Here is a 19,563-nt window from a genome sequence, read left to right as displayed (position 1 = left end):
TCCAAGTTTACACCGAACAGTTAAATTAAAAAGGAGAAAGGCAATTCAGAGACGAGTCACTGCTAATAAGAACCTGCTTTGCATATAAGAGAATCCTGGTTTAATTCCTGGAAGAGGCCCCAACTTGAAAACCTAGGGAGGATTTATCAGATAGTATGTAATACTCTATATTGAAGAATCAAAAATCAGATTTGGCCAACTCCAGTTTTCTATAAAGGTTGCACTGCTGGTAGGACTGGACCTAAATTTTACAAGATTAATTTTTTGTTGCAATCATTGGAACAATGGCATTATGCAATAATTTCAGATTATAGCCCCCAAAAGATCATTCATGTCAAGAAATCCCACAGCTATAATTTATTGCCTTAATGTGGGGGTGATGATAGTGAAAGACCACACTCATTCCTGTCTTCTTCAGGAAATTATATAGTCTGCCTATTCTGTATGCTCACCCAAAGTTACACAATTATATCTGAAAAAAAAAAAAAAATCCCACAAGTGAGAAAGCCCTTTTTTGGAGAAAAGCATCAAGCACTTTTTCTGTTTCACATCATTCTCGCTACAACTTTTTCTGCCACTGATGAATAAAATAAGTAATTGCAGAAAGAAATCCATGCTAAGGTGATCAGTTTTCAGCTAGCAATTAGCAGGAGCCCTCTTCTTAGCTCGCCTGAGGCCCACCGGGTAACCAACATCCCACATTAAAAATAGAGAATGACACAATCCCAAATTGCCTTTACTGGAAGCTGAGGTTGCCAATGATAAACAGGTTTGCCTTTTGGCTACTGTAGCTCAAATTGGATGGAGGGAAGAACTGGAAATAAAATTGTTACATATTTTAAAAAAACAGGCCCAATTCGTTTTGAAAATCACTACTTAAAAAAAGGAGTCAATATTTTCCTTCAAAGCCATATTGCTAAAACTCTTTCCAAGAGTTCAATTTAGGAGACCAAAGAGTATTTCGACACCCCCTCCAAAGGAGAGCTTCCAAAGTACAGCATTTGGCAACCCCCCAAGAAATCTAAGTCAGGATCTCCGTCATCAGAGTTCACACAACTTAATACAAGACAGTAAGCAGCAGCAGCAGCAGCAGCTACTGGCAACGAAGCAGCCCTTCCCCCAGCCAGATTCCAGTTCTCAAACTTAATAAAAAAAAATCCTGCATCCCTTTCAAGTGTATTCAGTACTGATGTTCTTGGTAAAACAAGGAGGGTGGGGAGCCAGTAAGTCAGAACCAAGAGTTTTCACTTTGAGGCTTAGGATATGGAGGATAAGGAAGAGGGTATTTCATTATCTTCCCAAAGCTGCAATATAGCTCCATTTAAGTTACGGATTAATAGCAGAATTTAGACCAAAATATAGAACTTCTATATTTTCAGACTGGAAAAAGAGGGAGAGAAAAAAAAGATGGATGGCGGGGATATTTCTATAACTACCAGTGGCATTATTTCAACTTCCTCTCTCGATCCAAAGATTAAAAATATGAGTTAGGCATTGCTGCATGCCATCCAAGGAAGACTTACCATATGCCAAAAAGTGTTTATGTAACTTTTTTTAAAAAATAAAACTTTTTAGGTCCATCATCTTTCCTAAAAATGTAACAGCCAAAGATTCAATGGTCCGTCACAATGTTTGCCCGCTATTAGCCAATCGATCAGTTTACTGATGGAGGACTCAATTGTTCTTTTCACACTGCTAACAGCAGCAGGAAATCAGTGAAATGTTTCCCATGGCCAGGTGTCCAATGAGAAAAGAGAGCTCTTTTATTAGCTACAATCCTCACATACTCAAAAGCACTTGAGTTCACTACTATACAGGATAGGCTCTTCACACTGTAGTCCTTGACCAAGGCTTGGGCAACTCCCCCACCCACCCAACACAGTACAATTAAGCAAGGCAAAAGGAAGCTGCCATCCTCATGGATTTATTTCAATTATCTCTCTCTACACACACACACACACACACACACTGCTGTTGCTCATTCTCCCTTTATGCTACAGCATAAAAGTCGAGGAACCTGTTTAGGTCTTCTCATATACACCAGCTAATGGAAAATAGAAACAAAATAGAACCCAGCAATTCCCTTTAAAAAGCTGCCTTCCCAAGAGCATTGTTTTTTTTAAAAAAAACTTTACTTTTTCTAACATTTAGGAACCTATTCTCTATACAATTTAGTGTACCCTAATTCACATTCTATTTTCCTTCCCAGAAATTATCAATACTGTTCTTTAAAAGCATTTTAAATCATATTTCTTTCTAAGGTATTCCAACCCAAGACTGTCTAATCAATATCTACACTTAATTTAGACATTTACTTCTCATATTTAGTTTATTCAAATCTTATTAGGTGCTTTTAGGGGGCTTTTCTTGTTGAGGGGGGTAACAAAGGAGTGTTTAATCCATGTGCCTACCACTTCGTTCCTTTAAAAATTTATGAAAAGAGCCTCTTCACTTACTTCTATGGCACATTTGGAAGTAGCAATAAGGAGATTCGTATTTTTATATGCCCTGCATCCATTTTAAGAGAGCCTTCTTGATGAGAAAACAAGACTCCCCTTTCAAGAGAGCTCAATCAATTCAGAAAATTCGAATCCTATATTTTGCACTCAACATCCCTACTCCAGTTGCTTAATTTCCAATCCATGTTCAGTCCCCTAATTGACTATTAAAAAGGTATGACAGGCTGCTTTTTTATTACCTTCTAAAGTAGCACTTTAGCCTTTACCTACAGAGATTTTTTTTAAAACCAAGCTACATCTTTGATGTTAGAAAGGACAAGCTTCCAAAGTGGGCCTTTGGAATGAAAGGCATATTTCCTTAATATACTGGATGGATGGATGGACAGATAAATAGATGACAGAAAAAGAGAGAGGGGGAGAGAGATTTTCCATGTGGGAAGGGTTGGTTGCTCAATTCTTACCAGGAGCTGAAGCAAGACATCTCTCAGGATTGTATTTATTTGGGGGGAAGGGGGGGTATTAGGGGAGGAGAGGCAGAAACGCTGGCCTTTTCACATTTCCTTACATCTAGATTTGCTAGAAACATCTTTTTTTTTTCCCCCTAATCCAGGCCATTTGTTTTCTTTGTGTGTGTGTGTGAGGGAAAAGATTTCACCAACTGCATTCCACACTCCTGCGTGTCCCTATATTTGGAAGAAGGGCTCTGTCTTTAAAAGAGGACATCGTTCTTCGAGGACTGGTTTTGAGGAGAAGGTCTCCCCCTCTTCCTGCTCCCTCACCAAATTAAGGAGAAAGGGAGTCCACCTTCCTTTCCTCCCCAACCCTGTGTTGGTGAAAGGAAGCCCCCATTTTCCAGCCTAGCACTTTTCGAGCTCTCATTAAAAGGAGGCTACTCTTCTCCCCGCCGCCCCACTTAACCAACTTCTCCTAATATAAAGGGGGGGGGTCGCTACCCCGCCCCCCTCGCGGCTCGAAGACCCACCTTGCGTCCCTGGTAGGCCTCGAAGGCTCGCAGGGCCGATTCAGTCAGCTTGACGTGGAAGACAGAGACTCGTGTGCCGCGGCCGAGGTGCCCGCAGGACAGCGCGTACCCCCTCTCAGCCAGCGCCGCCATCTTGGGAATCTCCGCGGCGGTGGCGGCGGAAGCCCCTGGGACACGCCCCCTCAACCATTATGGAGCAGAAACGCCCCTGTGTAACGTCATCCAGCCGCGCGGCGGCAGGCTTAAATCTGCAAAGTACGACGGGAAGTGTAGTTTACAACTTCTCTTTGCTTGGCTTATCCTGTAGGCGCCCCCTTCTGGTAACACTTCATCATCGCTTATTGGCAGGAGCTGAAGCCACAATCTGCGCAGGGGCCACATGTCGTTAGGCACGTAGGGGGATGTGGTCTTTTTTGTTTCTTCTAAAATGTTTCTCTATTTCACTTTTTGAAGTGTTCTAAATCAGGAGTCTCCAGCCTTGGCAAGTTTAAGCCTGGAGGACTTCAACTCCCAGAATTCCCCAGCCAGCTGTCCTCCAGGCTTAAAAGTTGCTAAGGTTGGAGACCCTTGTTCTAAATTTTAAGGTAAGACTTTTTTTTTTTTACGGTGTGCGGTGGTGGCTCTAGGAAATGTTGATTTTATAGATTCCAAATATGTACAGGTCTTTTATGCAGAAAATCTAAAAGAATTTGGTGCCCCTTCCTTAAAAGTAGGCAATGACGTTAGTTTTAGTGTTCGCGCCATTAGATGAATGAAATGTCTGTGCAAGACGTTAAGGGCTACCGCTGTAGAAGAAAGGGGGGGAAATGGTGATGAGATCAACTAAGCCTCTTTTTGCTTCCCCTCGGACAAGCTATAAGACTTAAATCAAAATGGTTCACAAACATATTCGTGTGTAATATGAAATGAGGTGGGTATATGCAATGCATATGTCAAAGATTCGCAGATCGGTGCTGATGACTAATAAATTGTCATAGGGAGCATTGCATTCATTTTTATGCAAATGATCATATTCAACATTTGAAACCGACGATCAAATACTGCACAGAGACGCATTTGAGCCAAGTAAACTGGAGAATACAATTTGAAGTTTGTGTTGATCGAGTGTTAATAATCCTTCGGTTGATAGAAAAGCCTTAAATACTTACATATACAACCTTTACTTTATCCTATTGCAATGTGTTACGAACTACCGTGTATTTCTATAGAGAGCGGCTATAAACCACCAACATTCCCACGCAAAGAATTCTGGGGAGCGCCTCCCCTCTTCACTTGTTTCTAGACAGAGGGGCGTGGTGATAGCGAAGACACGCCATTGGTGAAACGCGCCTACAAGAAGGCGTGGCTATTCAAATTAACCTTGATATCAGACAGCTGAGCCGTCAACGGTTTGGGCCACCGGAGTTAGGGCTGCTAAAATAGGAACTGTCACTAGGTGGCAGCAGTCGCCCTAGCATAGAGGGCGAGGCTGCTTACCGCTCTTCTTCGTATCTATGAGCTAAGAGAGCTTTGTCCGGCAAGGGAAAACAGACATGATCCGGAAGATATCGCTGCGAATGACCGCCCCTTCCGCTTAACCTTTCCGTTTGTCTCCTTAGCACGAACTGCAAGGGCTTCAGTTTCGAGGAAGAGCAAGTATGGGCGAATGTTCGGGTCGGAGCTGAGAGGGGAGAGAGGGGAGGGGAGGTATGAAAGCGGAGGAGGAAGGCAGCGGACTCGGTGGCTCATGCGAGCGGGAACCGGCCGTTGGAGACTGGGGATGGACCCGTGCTTAGCCCCCCCCCTCCCCCCCAAAGTGCTTTCTTTCAAAAAGTAACTGGACTTTCTTTGGTTTTTTTTCACCTTGAAGACGTTTCGCTTCTCATTCAAGAAGCTTCCTCAGTTCTGAGTCAGAGCTCCTTCAGTTCCGAGCCAGAACTGAAGAAGCTGCTTGGATGAGAAGTGAAACGTCTTCAAGAGAAAAACAAAAACAAAGAAAATCCAGTTTCCCTTTGAAAAGGCACCTTTGGACAACCTTAACCTGGATGACTGAGAATCACCATAGACCTTATTACATTGTTACCTCATACAGAGAGTGGTAAGGACAGCTGAGAAGATTATAGGAAGCTCGCTTCTGTCATTCAGGATACTGCTTATAAGCACTACCTGCTTATAAGCATTGTTAGAGACCCCGCACACCCACTTCAAGGTTTGTTTCTGTTGCTTCCCTCTGGGAAGAGGTTTTGAAGCATTTCTAGCAGGACTACCACATTCTGTAACAGCTTTGTTCTAGGCCATCCATCTGGTAAACTCGCAAGATTCATTTTTCTTGCCATGTACATGTATACAACTGAACTAGACTGTGTTTCTCTGTGCAGTATAATATTTGTGGTGGTATGCATAATTTTGTACTTCATCATGTTTATGTAGTTTATATTGGGTGAGGAGACCCTTTGAGAGCTGAATGCAATGAAATTTCATTTTAAAGTATGCTGATTAGTGTACGTTCAAAGTGACAATAATGTAATAACTTTAAGCCTACTTAGTCTAGATCTGGGGCCCCCAAATTTGGAAGGATCATGGACTTCAAATCATGGACTTCAACTCCCAGAGTTTCCCAGCCAGCATTTAACGTGACACGGTCCAGAAACACTAGTAGTCTAGATCAATGGTCACCAACCAGTGGGCTGTGAGAAAATTTTGGTGGGCTGCAGAGAAATCTCACCCCCAGAGCACTCCCCAAAGCAATTAATCCAGACTGCGCAGAAACACAAGGCTGCGCCACCCGCATGGCCCGCGGGAACCCTCCCCGCCCACTCACTCCTTACCTGGTAAACTTGCCTTCTAAATTTCTATTTTTCCTTTTTCTGACCATCAGCTGTTCTGTGTGGGGAGATTTAGATTAGCTAGGAAGCAGGAAATGGTTGGATTTTTTGCTTTTTAGCTAGCCTTTAGATCTTCGGATCTGCTTTTAAGTACAGCCAAACATCCCTTAGGACTGTAGGTTTGTTTGCAAGCAAATTCACTGCAGACTCATGGCAAGCAAATTTGAGAGACTGAGCTAGCCAATGACAGATAGATAGATTAATGAATGATTCTGTGAGCAATTCAATGTGCCTGCTCTGCCTGATTTTGGGTAAAAGTTGCTCTTTTTTTAAAATAAAAAACTCAATATTTACATGCATGGTGTATTGTGAGTTAATTTTGGGAGTTTGCTTGCTAGCAAATTTTATGAGTTTACTTGCAAGCAAATTTTATGTGACACGCTGAGCTAGCCAATGGGCAGATAGATTTCTGAATGAATCTGTGATTTTGTGAGCAACTCAATCTGCCTGCCTGCTTTGCCTGATTTGGGGTAAAAGTTGCTCTTTTTTTAAAATAAAAATTTCAATATTTACATGCATGGTGTGTTGTGAGTGAATTTTATGAGTTTGCTTGCAAGCAAATTTTATGTGACAGACTGAGCTAGTGGCAGATAGATCTCTGATTGAATCTGTGGTTCTGTGAGCAACTCAATCTGCCTTCCTGCTTTGCCTGATTTTGGATAAAATTTGCTCTTTTTTAATAACAAATCCAATATTTATATAAATATTTATAATATTTACATACAAGCCATGCCCAGCCAGTCACATGACCACCAAGCCACACCCACAAATTAGGCCACACCCACAGAACCAGTTAGTGATCCCTGGGATCTAAAATTATGAGTTTGGTGGTCCCTGAGGTCCAAAAGTTTGGCGACCCCTGGTCTAGATAACATAAGAAGCCTTCTGAACATGTACAGGGACTGCTGCTCTTTTGGTAGTCTTTGTGAAAGTACACTATTGCTTTTCGTTAATGTAATGTTACTGTTCTGAAGAAGGTGGGATGAGAGTGGGATAGGTTATGCTTCAACATTTCTCCATCCAGAGAACGTTTACTTCTGAGCCTCTACAGCAGGGGGTCTTCAAACTTGACAGCTTTAAGACTTGTGGACTTCAACTCCCAGAATTCCTCCCCCAGTCATGTTAGCTCAGGAATTCTGGGAGTTGAAGTCCACAAGTTTTAAACTTGCCAAGGTTGAAGACCCTTGCTCTACAGAAAGCCCCCAGTGAATCCAGACCATTAAGTTTGCAAGACAAAGGTAAATTGCCTCGTCTTCCTTCCTTGTCTCTCCAGAGAACTAGTAAGAAATTCTTCCTTTTAATAGTTCAGTTTATGGTTTATTGATTAGTCCAATACCGTATCAAATCAAATAAGGGAAAATAATGCAGCATGTTGAAATATGAAAAATATTAACATAATCAGATAAGACAACCCCAATCTGATCTAGAGAGGAAGTTCTCAGTTGAATGGCTTTAGCTGTACAAGGGGCAGTTTGATTGGTTCCGTGGCCTAGAGGTGGAACTCTCACTTCACAATCAGGAGGCTGTGAGTTCAATCCTAGGTAGAGGCAGATATTTCTCTTCCTGGGCACGCTGAGAATATATCTGCTGAAAATACTCTGCATTGGTGACAGGTAGGGCATCCAGCCAGTAAACATTCTCATTCAATTGCCCAGATTCCACCCTGCAAGGGATTATGGAGTTGTTAAAAGAGGATGATAAAGATGGCAGGCCTTTTTACTGTTCATGTATAGCAGGGGTCCCCAAACTTGGCAACTTTAAGACTTGTGGACTTCAACTCCCATAGCATAGCTGGCTGAGGAATTCTGGGAGCTGAGGTCCACAAGTCTTAAAGTTGCCAAGTTTGGAGTCCTCTGATGTATAGTATAGTATCTTGGATGAAATAAAATAGTTTATTGATGGGGTCCTAATAGGTTATCAGCAACTTTAAATGCTGTGTGTGTTCTGGCTGAAGCATGAAAGTGGCAGTCAAAGAGTATCAGTAATGCCCTCTATTTGTAGTGTGTCACATGCAAACAGTCACTAAATGAACTATTGTAAGTCAAGGACTACCTGTACATTACAATCATGGCTAACGGTAGGAACAGAATAATCTCAATTTAAGCAGGGGTGGGATTCAAATTTTTTAATAACCGGTTCTGTGGGTGTGGCTTAGTTGGTGGGCATGGCGTGGTGGTCATATTATTGGCTGGGCGTGGCCAACTCAATATCACTCACATCGAGGCACGCATCTCCTCGCCTGGCTTCTCATGACTGTGGGGATGGTGCAACAGTCATAAGTGTGAAAAATGGTCATAAGTCACTTTTTTCAGTGCCATTATAACTTTGAATGGTCACTCCACACAAGCAAAGTACCAACAAAGGAGAGGGAAAAAAATCAAGAGAAGTTCCTGAGACAGGAAGTCTAGTCTTGCCAAGAACGTAATAAGGGTTAACAGAGAGGCAGTTTTTGTAAGCAACACCAGAATGTTTCCTTCCTGCCTTCCTTACAGGATTAGGCCAGGAATTTCTTCTAACAACCGGTTCTCTGAACTGCTTAGAATGTTAACAACTGGTTTTAGCAAATAGGGCGAACTGGTAGAATCCCACCCCTAAATTTAAGGTAATAAAGTCTTGCCTGATTTCCTACCTTTCTAAATGCAGGCAACAGGAACTCCCTTCTCGGGAAGGGTGCCACGACTGAGCAAACCCTGCTTGAGTAATCACCAGTTTGTTTGTATGGTAAGTAGACTTGAAATTGGCTCTCAGAAAAGTAACCCAAATTCTGTAGGTGGCTTTACAGGTAGGCAGTCAATTGTCAAGAAAGGATTAGTGTGATCCTTTCTTCATCAATTTATATTATTAGTGAAATGCTGTCAAGTTGTGTACTTCTGTGATAATGTGGACAAAGGCTCACCATTGTTGATCACTACTTTATAACTCATAGTTCTTCCAAAGACATTCCAGTAAACCCTTTGTTCTCCATGGTGGATTGAGAGCCCAGGATGGGTTGACTCCTTCCTATGACGTCATTTAGCTGAGTCTGCACTAAGATATAAAAGCCAGCCCCCGGAAGAAACCCCAGCTTTTGACTCAGCTCCTTTCAGTCAGTAGCTGTGTCTCTGAAAGCTTCTGTTAGATAACACTCGTCAGCGATCTTCAGTACCGTTTTTCCTCATTTCAAGCAGCTCCCAGGATCTGGGCAGCTGCTCTTCCAGGAGAGCAGGGCTCTCTCTCCTGCAACGTTGGGAGCAGCGTTGCCAGAGTGCTGTGCAGGCAAGTTAGGCAGCGTCTGTAGACCTCCCCCATGCCTGCGGTTTGAGCGGTCGTAAAAAGTGATTGGCAAACCAATAACAGCTTCAGCCAGCTGAGGTTTGTAGATAGCACTCACTAGCGATCTTCAGTACCTTTTTTCCTCCCTTCAGCAGCTCCCAGGATCTGGGCAGCTGCTCTTCCAGGAGAGCAGGGCTCTCTCTCTCTCTCTCTCTCTCCAGCAGCGTTGCCAGAGTGCTGTTCAGGCAAGTTGGGCAGCATCTGCAGACCTCCCCCACGCCTGCGGTTTGAGCGGTCGTAAAAAGCGATCGGCAAACCGATACCAGCGTCAGCCAGCTGATCGTGTGGCCAGCAGCTGCCCTTTCCTTTGCTGACTTCACTCAGGACTCTTTATAGCCTAAGGAGAGATTCTTTGATCTCGGACCCTGTTTCCCATAGTCAGCGGCCATCTTGGATTGAAGCCTTCCACCACGAGGTGAGCGGCCATTTTGTAAGCCCGGGGGCCAATTTATACCCTAAGGGGCTTAATACAAAAAATTTACAAACAGTTTCTTTCCATCGTAAGAGCCTTTATTCTTCAAATGGAGCAAGATAAGGGTCAGGCAGAGTCGTTTTCCCCCAGTGGAACAGTCTCTTAAACCCAATAAGAGAAAAAGTCGTAGGCAACGCACCCAATTAGTCCAGAGAGAGGTGGCTGCTAAAATGAGAGCTAAGGCTCTAGCCCCTAAGAAGGCAACTCAGGCTGAGTTGAGGGCAGAAAAGCGCAGACATGCGGCCCGGGAGAGGCAGTTCAACAGAACTATTCAACAGAAGGGAGTGCAACTACAGCAGGTTTCAGGTGATACCCGTGGGCCCCAGCCAAGCCCTCCCAGGGGAGGAGAAGTTATCTATGAGCCTTTCCATCCTCCATCCTGGTCTCCTGAGGCCTTTGCAGTACAATATGATCCTCAGGATCTAAGCAGATCTGGGCCTTACTTCCAACAGGCTTCTGGGCCCTATGCTCCTCCCCATCCCTCCAGGCTTTGAACCTCTTCTCAATCTAGGCCTGAAGTCACCTTCACTCCTTCGGCCTTCTGCCTCTACCTTTGAGCATAGACGAGGGGATATCCAAGATGTTGTCTCTTTGGCCATTAGGCAGGGATTGGCTGAAGGCTTCAAGCAAATCCTTCGACCTCTGGAAAGGGTTCAGGCCCTTCTCCCTTCTCAATCTATAAGTTCCTTGCCTCATCACCCTGATTTTCACAGGCCCCAGGACCTCAGGGTCCATTCTTCTCTACCAGAATGGGAGGAGGCTGATGAGGAGGGAAGGGCTTCACCATCTGAACACAGTTACTCCTCTCGTTCAGAACGTGAAGAGGGCGAGACCTTTGACCAAAATCTTTCAGAGGGGGAGGACTCTCGCCCAGAGCAGACATCCTCTGAATTGGTCTTCAAACCTACTCTCTTCAGTCCATTATTCAGCAAGGCCTTGGTCACTGCCAAGCTGTCGCCGGAGGAAGTGGCTCCCGAGCCACAAGGAATTCCCTCTAGCCAGGGAGACTCGCTCTTCTCCAAGCCTGTAGTGCATGCAGGGGTTTTGCCTTCTCCCACTTTGTTCCTGGACATGGTCAAGGAACAGTGCGCTTCCCCTTCGGATGGTCCTCACCCATCTTCTCTGGATAAGCGTTTATACAACGTCAGCGCAACCCTGGACAATACCCTGGCAGTGCCTTCTGTTGACATTCCAGTTCTGGCCTCGCTCTCATCTCCTGGCACTCTCACGTGGGCATCCATACGGTGGCTGTACCAACGCCAGATTAGATTGCCTACATCTGACCTTTGGTCTCACCAAGGCCTTAATAAGGTTACCACAGCGGCAGAATCCACTGCAGGTGCCACTCTCAATTCCGCCAAATTTGCATCTAGGGCCATGGCATCTTCAGTAGCAGCGAGAAGACCGTTATGGCTCAGAAATTGGCAGGCAGAGTCACACCATAAATGGAAGCTGGCTTCAGTTCCATTCACAGGTGATAAGCTTTTTGGCGATGCTCTGGAACCTTATCTCATCGAAACCAGAGATAAATATAAAATTCTCTCTTCCTCTGGGAAGAGAGCCGACTATCGCCCAGCTCCTTATACTGGTAAACAGCCCTTTCAGGAGGGTGGGAGTCGTTCCTTCCGTCGCTCTACGTAATCCCTCATTCTCCCCACCCATCGGAGGTCGCCAAGCCTTCTTTGCCTCCAAATGGGAGGAGTCACGGCGGATGCCTTCGTGCTCAGCACTATTAGGTCAGGATTACAACTGGACTTCCTAATGCCAACCCCCCCAAATTTTTTTTGATCTGTCCTGTCTCTCCGGACATTTCAAGGCAAGACCTCATGAATCAGGCCATTCAAGTACTTCTTGAAATCCAAGCTATTCAAACCTGTTCCCCCCTCTCAACGGGGACGTGGGCTTACTCTCGCCTTTTCATCGTTCCCAAAGCCTCGGGGGGGGGGGGTAGCGAACCATCCTGGATCTAAAATTTCTCAACCAATTTGTAAAATACAGGCAATTTAAAATGCAGACTCTGCATTCTATTTTAGAGAGCGTCCGGGAGGGCGATCTCCTCTCTTCCATTGATCTCATGGAGGCTTCCTCCACATCCCCATTTGGCCTCATCATCGCCAGTTTCTCCGTTTCTGTTATCAGAACACCCATTACCAGTATCGAGCACTTCCCTTCGGCCTCTCATCGGCTTCAAGGGTCTTCACGAAGGTTCTGGCAGCATTGATGGCATCTCTGCTTTCTGTTCCAGTGAGGATCCAATGCTACTTGGACAACATTTTGATTCTGTCCTCCTCCACCCATGCAGCCCGTCGGGATCTGCAAATTACCCTGTCATAATTCCAGAGCCACGAATTTTTCCACTCCCGTCCACTCCAATGGTTCCTGCTTCCCTACCAACGGGCAGGAACCAGCCACTCATCCATCAAGGTCCTGCTCCCTCCACAAATCCGGAGATCTCTCAATTGGTGGTGTTCCCCGTTAATCTGGAAGGGACTCCTTTCAGGGTCCCAGGCAGGCTAGTGATAACCACCGATACCAGCCTCCTGGGTTGGGGTTCCCATATGCAGGGCCAGGTAGCTCAGGACCTTGGTCCAGGTCAGAGCAGGCCCTTCCCATAAATTGGCTAGAGCTCAGAGCCATTTTTCTAGCTCTCAAGCATTTCAGGCACTCAGTGACCGGCTTTCATGTTCTAGCCCTTATGGAAAACATGGCCACCATGGCTCATGTCAACCGGCAAGCGGGGACGAGGTCCAGAGCCCTCATGGGAGAGGCTATACGGTTGGGATTATGGGCAGAGAAAGACCTGTTATCAATCTCGGCGGACCACTTCTCTGGGATCAACAACTCCCAGGCCGACTGGCTCAGCAGGAGCCTAGTCGACCAGGCAGAATGGTCCATTCCTCCATCTTTATTCAGGTCCTTTCCCTCAGATTTGGAACGCTGGAGGTGGATGTCTTCTTCACTCCTTAAATCTCCCAGGTTACCAGATTCTTCACCAGGTTTCCTTGCGAGGGAGCGGAGGGGACCAATGCCTTTCAGTGCAGATGGCCCAAAAGTCTCCTCTATGCCTTTCTCCCGCTCTCCATCATTCCGGCAATAATTCGGAAGATGTTGGAGGAATGAGCGGAGCTCCTCCTCCTGGCACCCTATTGGCCAAGGACGGCTCACTCTACCAGAAACGCGGCCACTTCGGCTGCCTGGGCGACCCAAGCACCCTTGGAGGAGATCTGCCGTGCGGCCACGTGGACATCTCCTTCTCCTTTCATCAGATACTACCATCTGGATGTCTTTGCCTCAGCAACTGCAACTTCGGCAGATGGGTGCTTCAATGAGTAGGTCAACAGTTGGTGTGATGAGCCAGACGAGGACCCACCCGTGGACATGCAAGCTTTGGTATGTCCCATCCTGGGCTCTCAATGCAGCATGGAGGAGAATGGGCGTTGGTAGAAGTTACCCTGAACGCCCTTTCTCTCTATGCTGCGAGAGAGCCCAGCCCCTCCCTTGATTCGTCCGGAGAGGGTAAGTCATATTTCTGTATTTCATTTGTGCTTTCAGAGACACCTTTCAGTCTGTCAAGTATCTTCGCCAAAGCTGGGTTCTCTTCCGGGGGCTGGCTTTTATATCTTAGTGCAGACTCAGCTAAATGACATCATAGGAAGGAGTCAACCCATCCTGGGCTCTCTCGCAGCATAGAGAGAAAGGGCGTTCAGGGTAATTTCTACCAACGGCCATTCCTATCCATGCTTAACCCAAGGTATCCCCTTCTATGTTTTTTTTAAATTCTTGTACTGTCAATTAGTTGAGAGTTTGCAGGATGGACACAGGAGGAGGAGGGTATTAAAGGAGATGCCAGGACACACACAAACAGCATCATGTTTACATGTTGACCCCATTAATTACTTACAACTTCAGGGTCACTCATCCATAACTGACAATGGGGTTGATTTCATGGGCAAGTTTTATAGCCCTCTCTTTCCCTCTTCATTCTCAGTGTTACTTATTTTAGGCATCAGCAAAGGATGGTTAGGATAAGAAAATCCTTGTGCAATAACACAAGCAAACATACTCTCAACCTTGTAAGGCTGTCAAGCAAGAGAGGAATTTTTTATACCGTTCAGAATGCAAGAGGAAAAGCAGAATTAAAAAAAACAGATCTTTACAATATTTCTTTATTATTTGGATTTCTCCCTTTCTCTTTCCCAGATTTCTCCTGTTGGTGCATGGAATATGACCTCTCTCTTTTGGCAGCGTGGAATCTCATCTGCTGTTTCCACCCCATGGCAACAGATTCTTAACTCCTTTCGGTCAGCAGAGTCTGTCAGTGCTTTCCAAAGCATTCCTAGGCCGGTTGTGCCCTGGAACTACCAGCAGATTCGTCCAAGAAGCCGAGGCAATGAGTACCAGCCATCAAATATCAAGCGAAAGCACAAACATGGATGGATTAGACGTATCCGCACAGCCAGTGGGATCGAAGTGATCCTTCGAAGGATGCTGAAAGGCAGAAAATCTCTGAGTCATTAAAATTGTCTCTAGTGAGACCCTTTCAAACAAAGTTGGAAGCTTGACACATTAGTTCTTTTTGTTGTTAGAAAATGCTACAATATGGTACGCAGTTCTACAAGGCATCCTTTACATACAGGGGTGATTATAATGGTCCCTATTTGGATTGTGAATCTAAAATATCTCCAAGAAGGAATAAACCTGTTTCAAACTTCAAAATAAATGTGTCCTTTTGTTTTAAAAAATGAGTAAGATGAAAATATTAAACTTGCTATTTTTCTGGAAAACTTTGTGCTCCTTTTATCTTGTAATTGGGTTTTTTTGTCTAGATTTAGATCTTAATTGTCATGGAAAATTCAGAAGTTTACATTACAATACTATGGAGAATTATGTTTCTTGGAATGATGTTTTGCATAGCTGTTTTGCAAGAAATTGAACAATGGGAAAACAAAGATTTGTATAGAAATTGAAGGCTGCAAAGTTGGAAATGCTAAGGATCAGTTTGGGGTAGTGGGCAGGTCCTTATCTATGTACCTAGATTGTTAGATAAAGTGATCTTTTCAGGAGACCAGCAGAGCTGGACAAGATCCTTGTTAAGAAGATGTAATGTTGAGATAATCAGGCTGAGTGAGGACAGAATGTTAAGGAATTTCTCGCCTTACTACTACATAGGTTGCAACTCCCTTATTAAAGCTGTCCTTGGGGGATACTTGTGAGCAAGCTTTTATTGTTTGGTGGGATTACAGGGGACAGGAAAGATCAATTTGGGTCTGAGTGGATTAGGGAAAGAGAAATGGAGTTGGACCTAGTTTTGTTTAAAAGGGAGAAAGTGCAGCCTCCATTTAGTTTTGTTAGATTTATTTTTTCCATTTACATGGGGTTTATTTTTTGTAAAAATAGTCAAAGTGATCCATTTAAAAATAATAAGCAATTTTGAGAGGCAATTACTGTTGAGATGTAACTGTCCCTTACGTAGCAGATTCTTTCCTCGTTTGATGGTAACAGATAATCAGAGTTGGAAGGAACCTGGTAGGACATCTAGTCCAACTCCCCACCCAAGCGGGAGACCCACACCATTTCTGACAGATGGCAGTCCAATCTCTTCTTGAAAGTCTCAAGTGATGGCGCTCCCACAACTTCTGAGGGCAAGGTGTTCCATGGGTTGATTGTTCTCACTGTCAAAAAGTTTCTCCTTATTTCCCGGTTAAATATCTCCTTGTTCAGTTTCCATCCATTATTCCTTGTCTGGTCTACAGGTGCTTTAGAAAATAGCTTGACTCCTTCCTCCCTGTGGCAGACCCTCAAATATTGGAAGACTGCTATCATGTCTCCCCTGGTCCTTCTTTTTATTAGACTAGCCAAGCCCAGTTCCTGTAACCGTTCTTCATAGGTTTTAGTCTCCAGTCCCCTAATCATCCTGGTTGCTCTTTTCTGTACTTTTTCTAGTGTCTCAACATCTCTTTTATAATGTGGTGAACAAAACTGGATGCAGTACTCTAGGTGTGGTCTTACTGATGGTGTTATGTTTTACACTGCTGTTCTTCCCAGGGGAGCTCTTATAACCATGACTTATCTCTTATCTTTTTGTAAAAACATTCAGAGTAGTTTACAACAAAATTACCATCAGGATTAATACTAGACCAACAATCAAGCAATAAACAATACCCCCATATCCCTTGCTCACACAACGATCAGTAAACAACAGTGTAATTGAGGAACTACCATGAAGAAAACAACATTCTGACCAACACAGTCACTATATATGAACAGAGAGCAGCAAACCCCACTCCTTTCTATCACTGAAGGTGTTGCCTAGCTGGATAATGAGACATCTGCAAGAAAGTATCCACCCCAGAGAGCACCAAGGATTCCCAGTTCAACCATGTTCAACCCTGAACTATAAATATAGTATTATTGAAGACTCAACTCTCTGTAGAAGATTCTTAATACTAGGAAAAGTGGAATGAAAGAAGAGATTGATCAGCAGGAAGAGAAATGGACTCCGTTACAGTGACAAAGGGGGCAATATTGGAAGACCTGAAAGACCAAGTTAGGGATAGATTATTGAGAACATTGACTTTAGGCATATATTCAGTAAAGAATATATTAGGCATATAGTCAATAAAAAGTATAAGGTGTTGGGGCCTAAAGCCAACAACTTGAAATAGAAGCCTGATTGACCATGTTACTAATATAACAACTACAGTGATTCACTTAACAACCGTAGCAAGAAAGGTCGTAAAATGGGGCAAAATTCACTTAACATTTGTCTTGCTTAGCAACGGATGTTTTATGGTCAATTGTGATCATCAGTCAAGGAGTATATGTAATATAGCATGGGTGTTCTGAAAAAATACCTGCTGTGAAGCACATTACCGTTACTGGAAAAGTGACAAGACCATTTTTCAGAGGACCATTTTGTAAATTGCCAAAGTCACATGATCAAAATTCAGACACTTGGCAACTGGCTTATATTTATGACTGTTGCAGTGTCCTTGGTGTCATTTGATCATTTTCTGCAACCTTCTGAAAAGTAAAATCAGTGGGGAAGCCAGATTCATTTAACAACCCGGTTACTAGTGTAGGAAGTTAGCTCCGACCCCTCTCCTAGAAGAATGAAATATTCTAGGAAATATTAAAAAGGCAGAATATTTCCCCTAAAAGAGAAGTAGAAACTCAAAAAGGCAGAAACTCAGCCCTCCCCCACCTTTGTTAATGGGCCATTAAGGCCTGGGCCAGTCTATTCTACATAACAAAGTCCTACCTCCTTCAGGCAGAGCCATTTCATTGCCCTTCATTGCATCGCCCAGCAAGTTTCAACCAACTTAGCACACAGACAACCTAAAAGATAGCCATGACCTTTGACAGCAACCAATCAGAATACTCTTCCTGTGCCTCAGGAAGTTCAAAGCCAGAGAGGGTATAAAACCCAGGGACTCTCAGCATCTCTTCCTTTTTTTCTTCACCCAGGATCTCCAAGGCATGTGATCTTGTTCATCAATAAACCTTCTTTCCAAGCAACTTCCATGAATCCAGTGTCTTTTTTCCCACTTGGAACTGAACCCAGAAGGATATTTCTTCCAGCAATAGCACTAGCACTAGCTCTTAGACTTATGTACTTCTTCGTAGTGCTTTACAGCCCTCTAAGCAGTTTACCGAGTCAGCATATTGCCCCCAACAAAATAGGTCCTCGGGAGAATGGAAGACTGAGTCAATCTTGAGCCAGTGAGATTCAAACTCGGCAGAATTAGCCTGCAATATTACATTCTAACCACTGCACCACCACGGCTCTTACTAACAATAACTGCAGTGGTTCAATAAACTGCTGTCAAAAAATGTCATGAAATGGGGCAAAACTCTTAACAACTGTCTCAGCAACAGAAATTTTGGGCTCAATAAGTTGAGGACTGCCTGTACCTACTTTTTGGGGGTTCCCAATCTAATCCACAGTTCTGAGATTTCTGGTGGTGATCTAAATGCTGTTGGAAGTTACCATTCCCCTCTCTTCTAGGAAAAGAAAAGAAATCTTAAAACATTAGAAGGGGAAGGAAAATTCCCCTAAAAGAAAGGAGACGTGAAAACACAAGCAGGGACAGCTCCATTAGCCCTCACCTTTGCATGGGACACACATTAACTAGGATCCTTTCCCATAGAAATCAAATAGATAGCAAGCTACAAAAAAATTGTGAAATGCAAACAGCATAACAGGAAACTCAGGATATTGCAACCAGGTGCAAACTGATAGCTACAAAGAATCACGGAAAAACAGAGTTTGGACTATAAAACAATTACTCCTACCAAGATCCCAGGAAGAGATCCCAATCTCAAGAAACAGGAACTCAAACACAAATCAAAGACTTCAAAGATTCACACCTACAAATCAAAGAACCTGAAGTGTATAAGAAAGAGGTTTTCCTACTCACTTATTAATCTCAGGAACGCCTTAGGGTTTATTCTTATTTGCCTTCCTATTAATAAACTGATTCTGGCTTCCAATGCAGCTGACCAAATGATTTTGCAGTAAAATCTCCCAGCCGGGAAATTTAAATCCACAAAAGGAAAGAACTTTGCCTTTTTCCTTAAAGGGCACAGCTTCCTTTTCCTTTCCTCAGTGCTAACCAGATTCATCCTTGCTTTGTTTTCTAATAGTCAAAATCGGCTACCTGCTGTTATATAGAAACGCCTGCATATCTATATAACTTTAAATCAACCAAGTTTCAAGGTAAAAAGATGGCAAGTCTTCCTCCCCAAAGACCTGAGTGAGAATAGGAGACTATGTACTGTATATCAATATGATAAGTAAATAACTTATTTGTTACAAGATGCATCCTGGAACTGTGCAGTCTAAGCAGACAGACTGGAGTCCTTTCCCAATTTCCCAGAAAAGACGGTATTTTACCTATCATTGCCTGACTCTGAAAGTCCTTTACAACATAGCTATTAGAATTCATAGCCATTGGTAAACTAGAATTCTACACGTGTTTCTAGTCCTCTTTTAAATCATCTTGGCCATTACCAAGCCCTCCGCAACGTATTATCAGTAGAGTCAGATATCAATATCATATATTTCAACAGCCATCGGAAAACGCCACTAGAAATTTACGAGCATGAAAAGGCGGTGAAAGGCGCCTCCAGTTTTGCCCAAACGTATATTTCAAATACATTGAACTACAACTCCCATGCATCTCAAACAAGGTCCCTGATAAGACGTGGGGGGAAATGTTGGGTTTATGAAAAAAAAAGAGACCCACGATTCCCTTTCCCGAACGCACTACATTTCCCATGAAGCCACGGAGGAAGCCCGGCTCATCCGCGGTTTTCCTTCCGTCTTTTCTCCCTTTCCCCTTCCGTAGCTCACGGGAGAGAGGTGGGGGGGCATTTCTTCCAGAGCGACGTCTACAGGAACCAATGGGGACTCCGTTTCCGCTATCGGCGGCCCAATGGCCTTCGTCATGGGCGTCGCCGAGCAGGGAACCC

General features: G+C 44.0%; 2 protein-coding genes across 2 annotated transcripts in view; one reads left to right on the top strand and one right to left on the bottom strand.

Moving 5' to 3' along the window:
• ELL (elongation factor for RNA polymerase II) overlaps positions 1-3,620 on the bottom strand; it is a 50,980-nt gene extending 47,360 nt beyond the window's left edge. The window contains exon 1 of the mRNA XM_026698888.2: positions 3,442-3,620. Within this exon, the coding sequence (XP_026554673.1) occupies positions 3,442-3,573 (132 nt within the window). The 5' untranslated portion in view covers positions 3,574-3,620. The remainder of the gene's footprint in view (positions 1-3,441) is intronic.
• A 1,355-nt stretch (positions 3,621-4,975) lies between these two features.
• MRPL34 (mitochondrial ribosomal protein L34) lies at positions 4,976-14,873 on the top strand. The gene is made up of 4 exons (XM_087922833.1): positions 4,976-5,076; positions 5,967-6,251; positions 8,949-9,026; positions 14,290-14,873. The coding sequence occupies exons 2-4, from the start codon at positions 6,210-6,212 to the stop codon at positions 14,605-14,607; spliced, it is 438 nt and encodes a 145-aa protein (XP_087778959.1). The 5' UTR covers positions 4,976-5,076; positions 5,967-6,209; the 3' UTR covers positions 14,608-14,873.
• The last annotated feature ends 4,690 nt before the right edge of the window (positions 14,874-19,563 follow it).

Source organism: Pseudonaja textilis, chromosome 1 (genome assembly GCF_049901715.1).
Source record: "Pseudonaja textilis isolate UNSWEBS1 chromosome 1, rPseTex1.2, whole genome shotgun sequence".
NCBI lineage: Eukaryota > Metazoa > Chordata > Lepidosauria > Squamata > Elapidae > Pseudonaja > Pseudonaja textilis.
The sequence above is the reverse complement of the archived record's forward strand: the minus strand, read 5'-3'. Positions and strand labels throughout refer to the sequence as shown.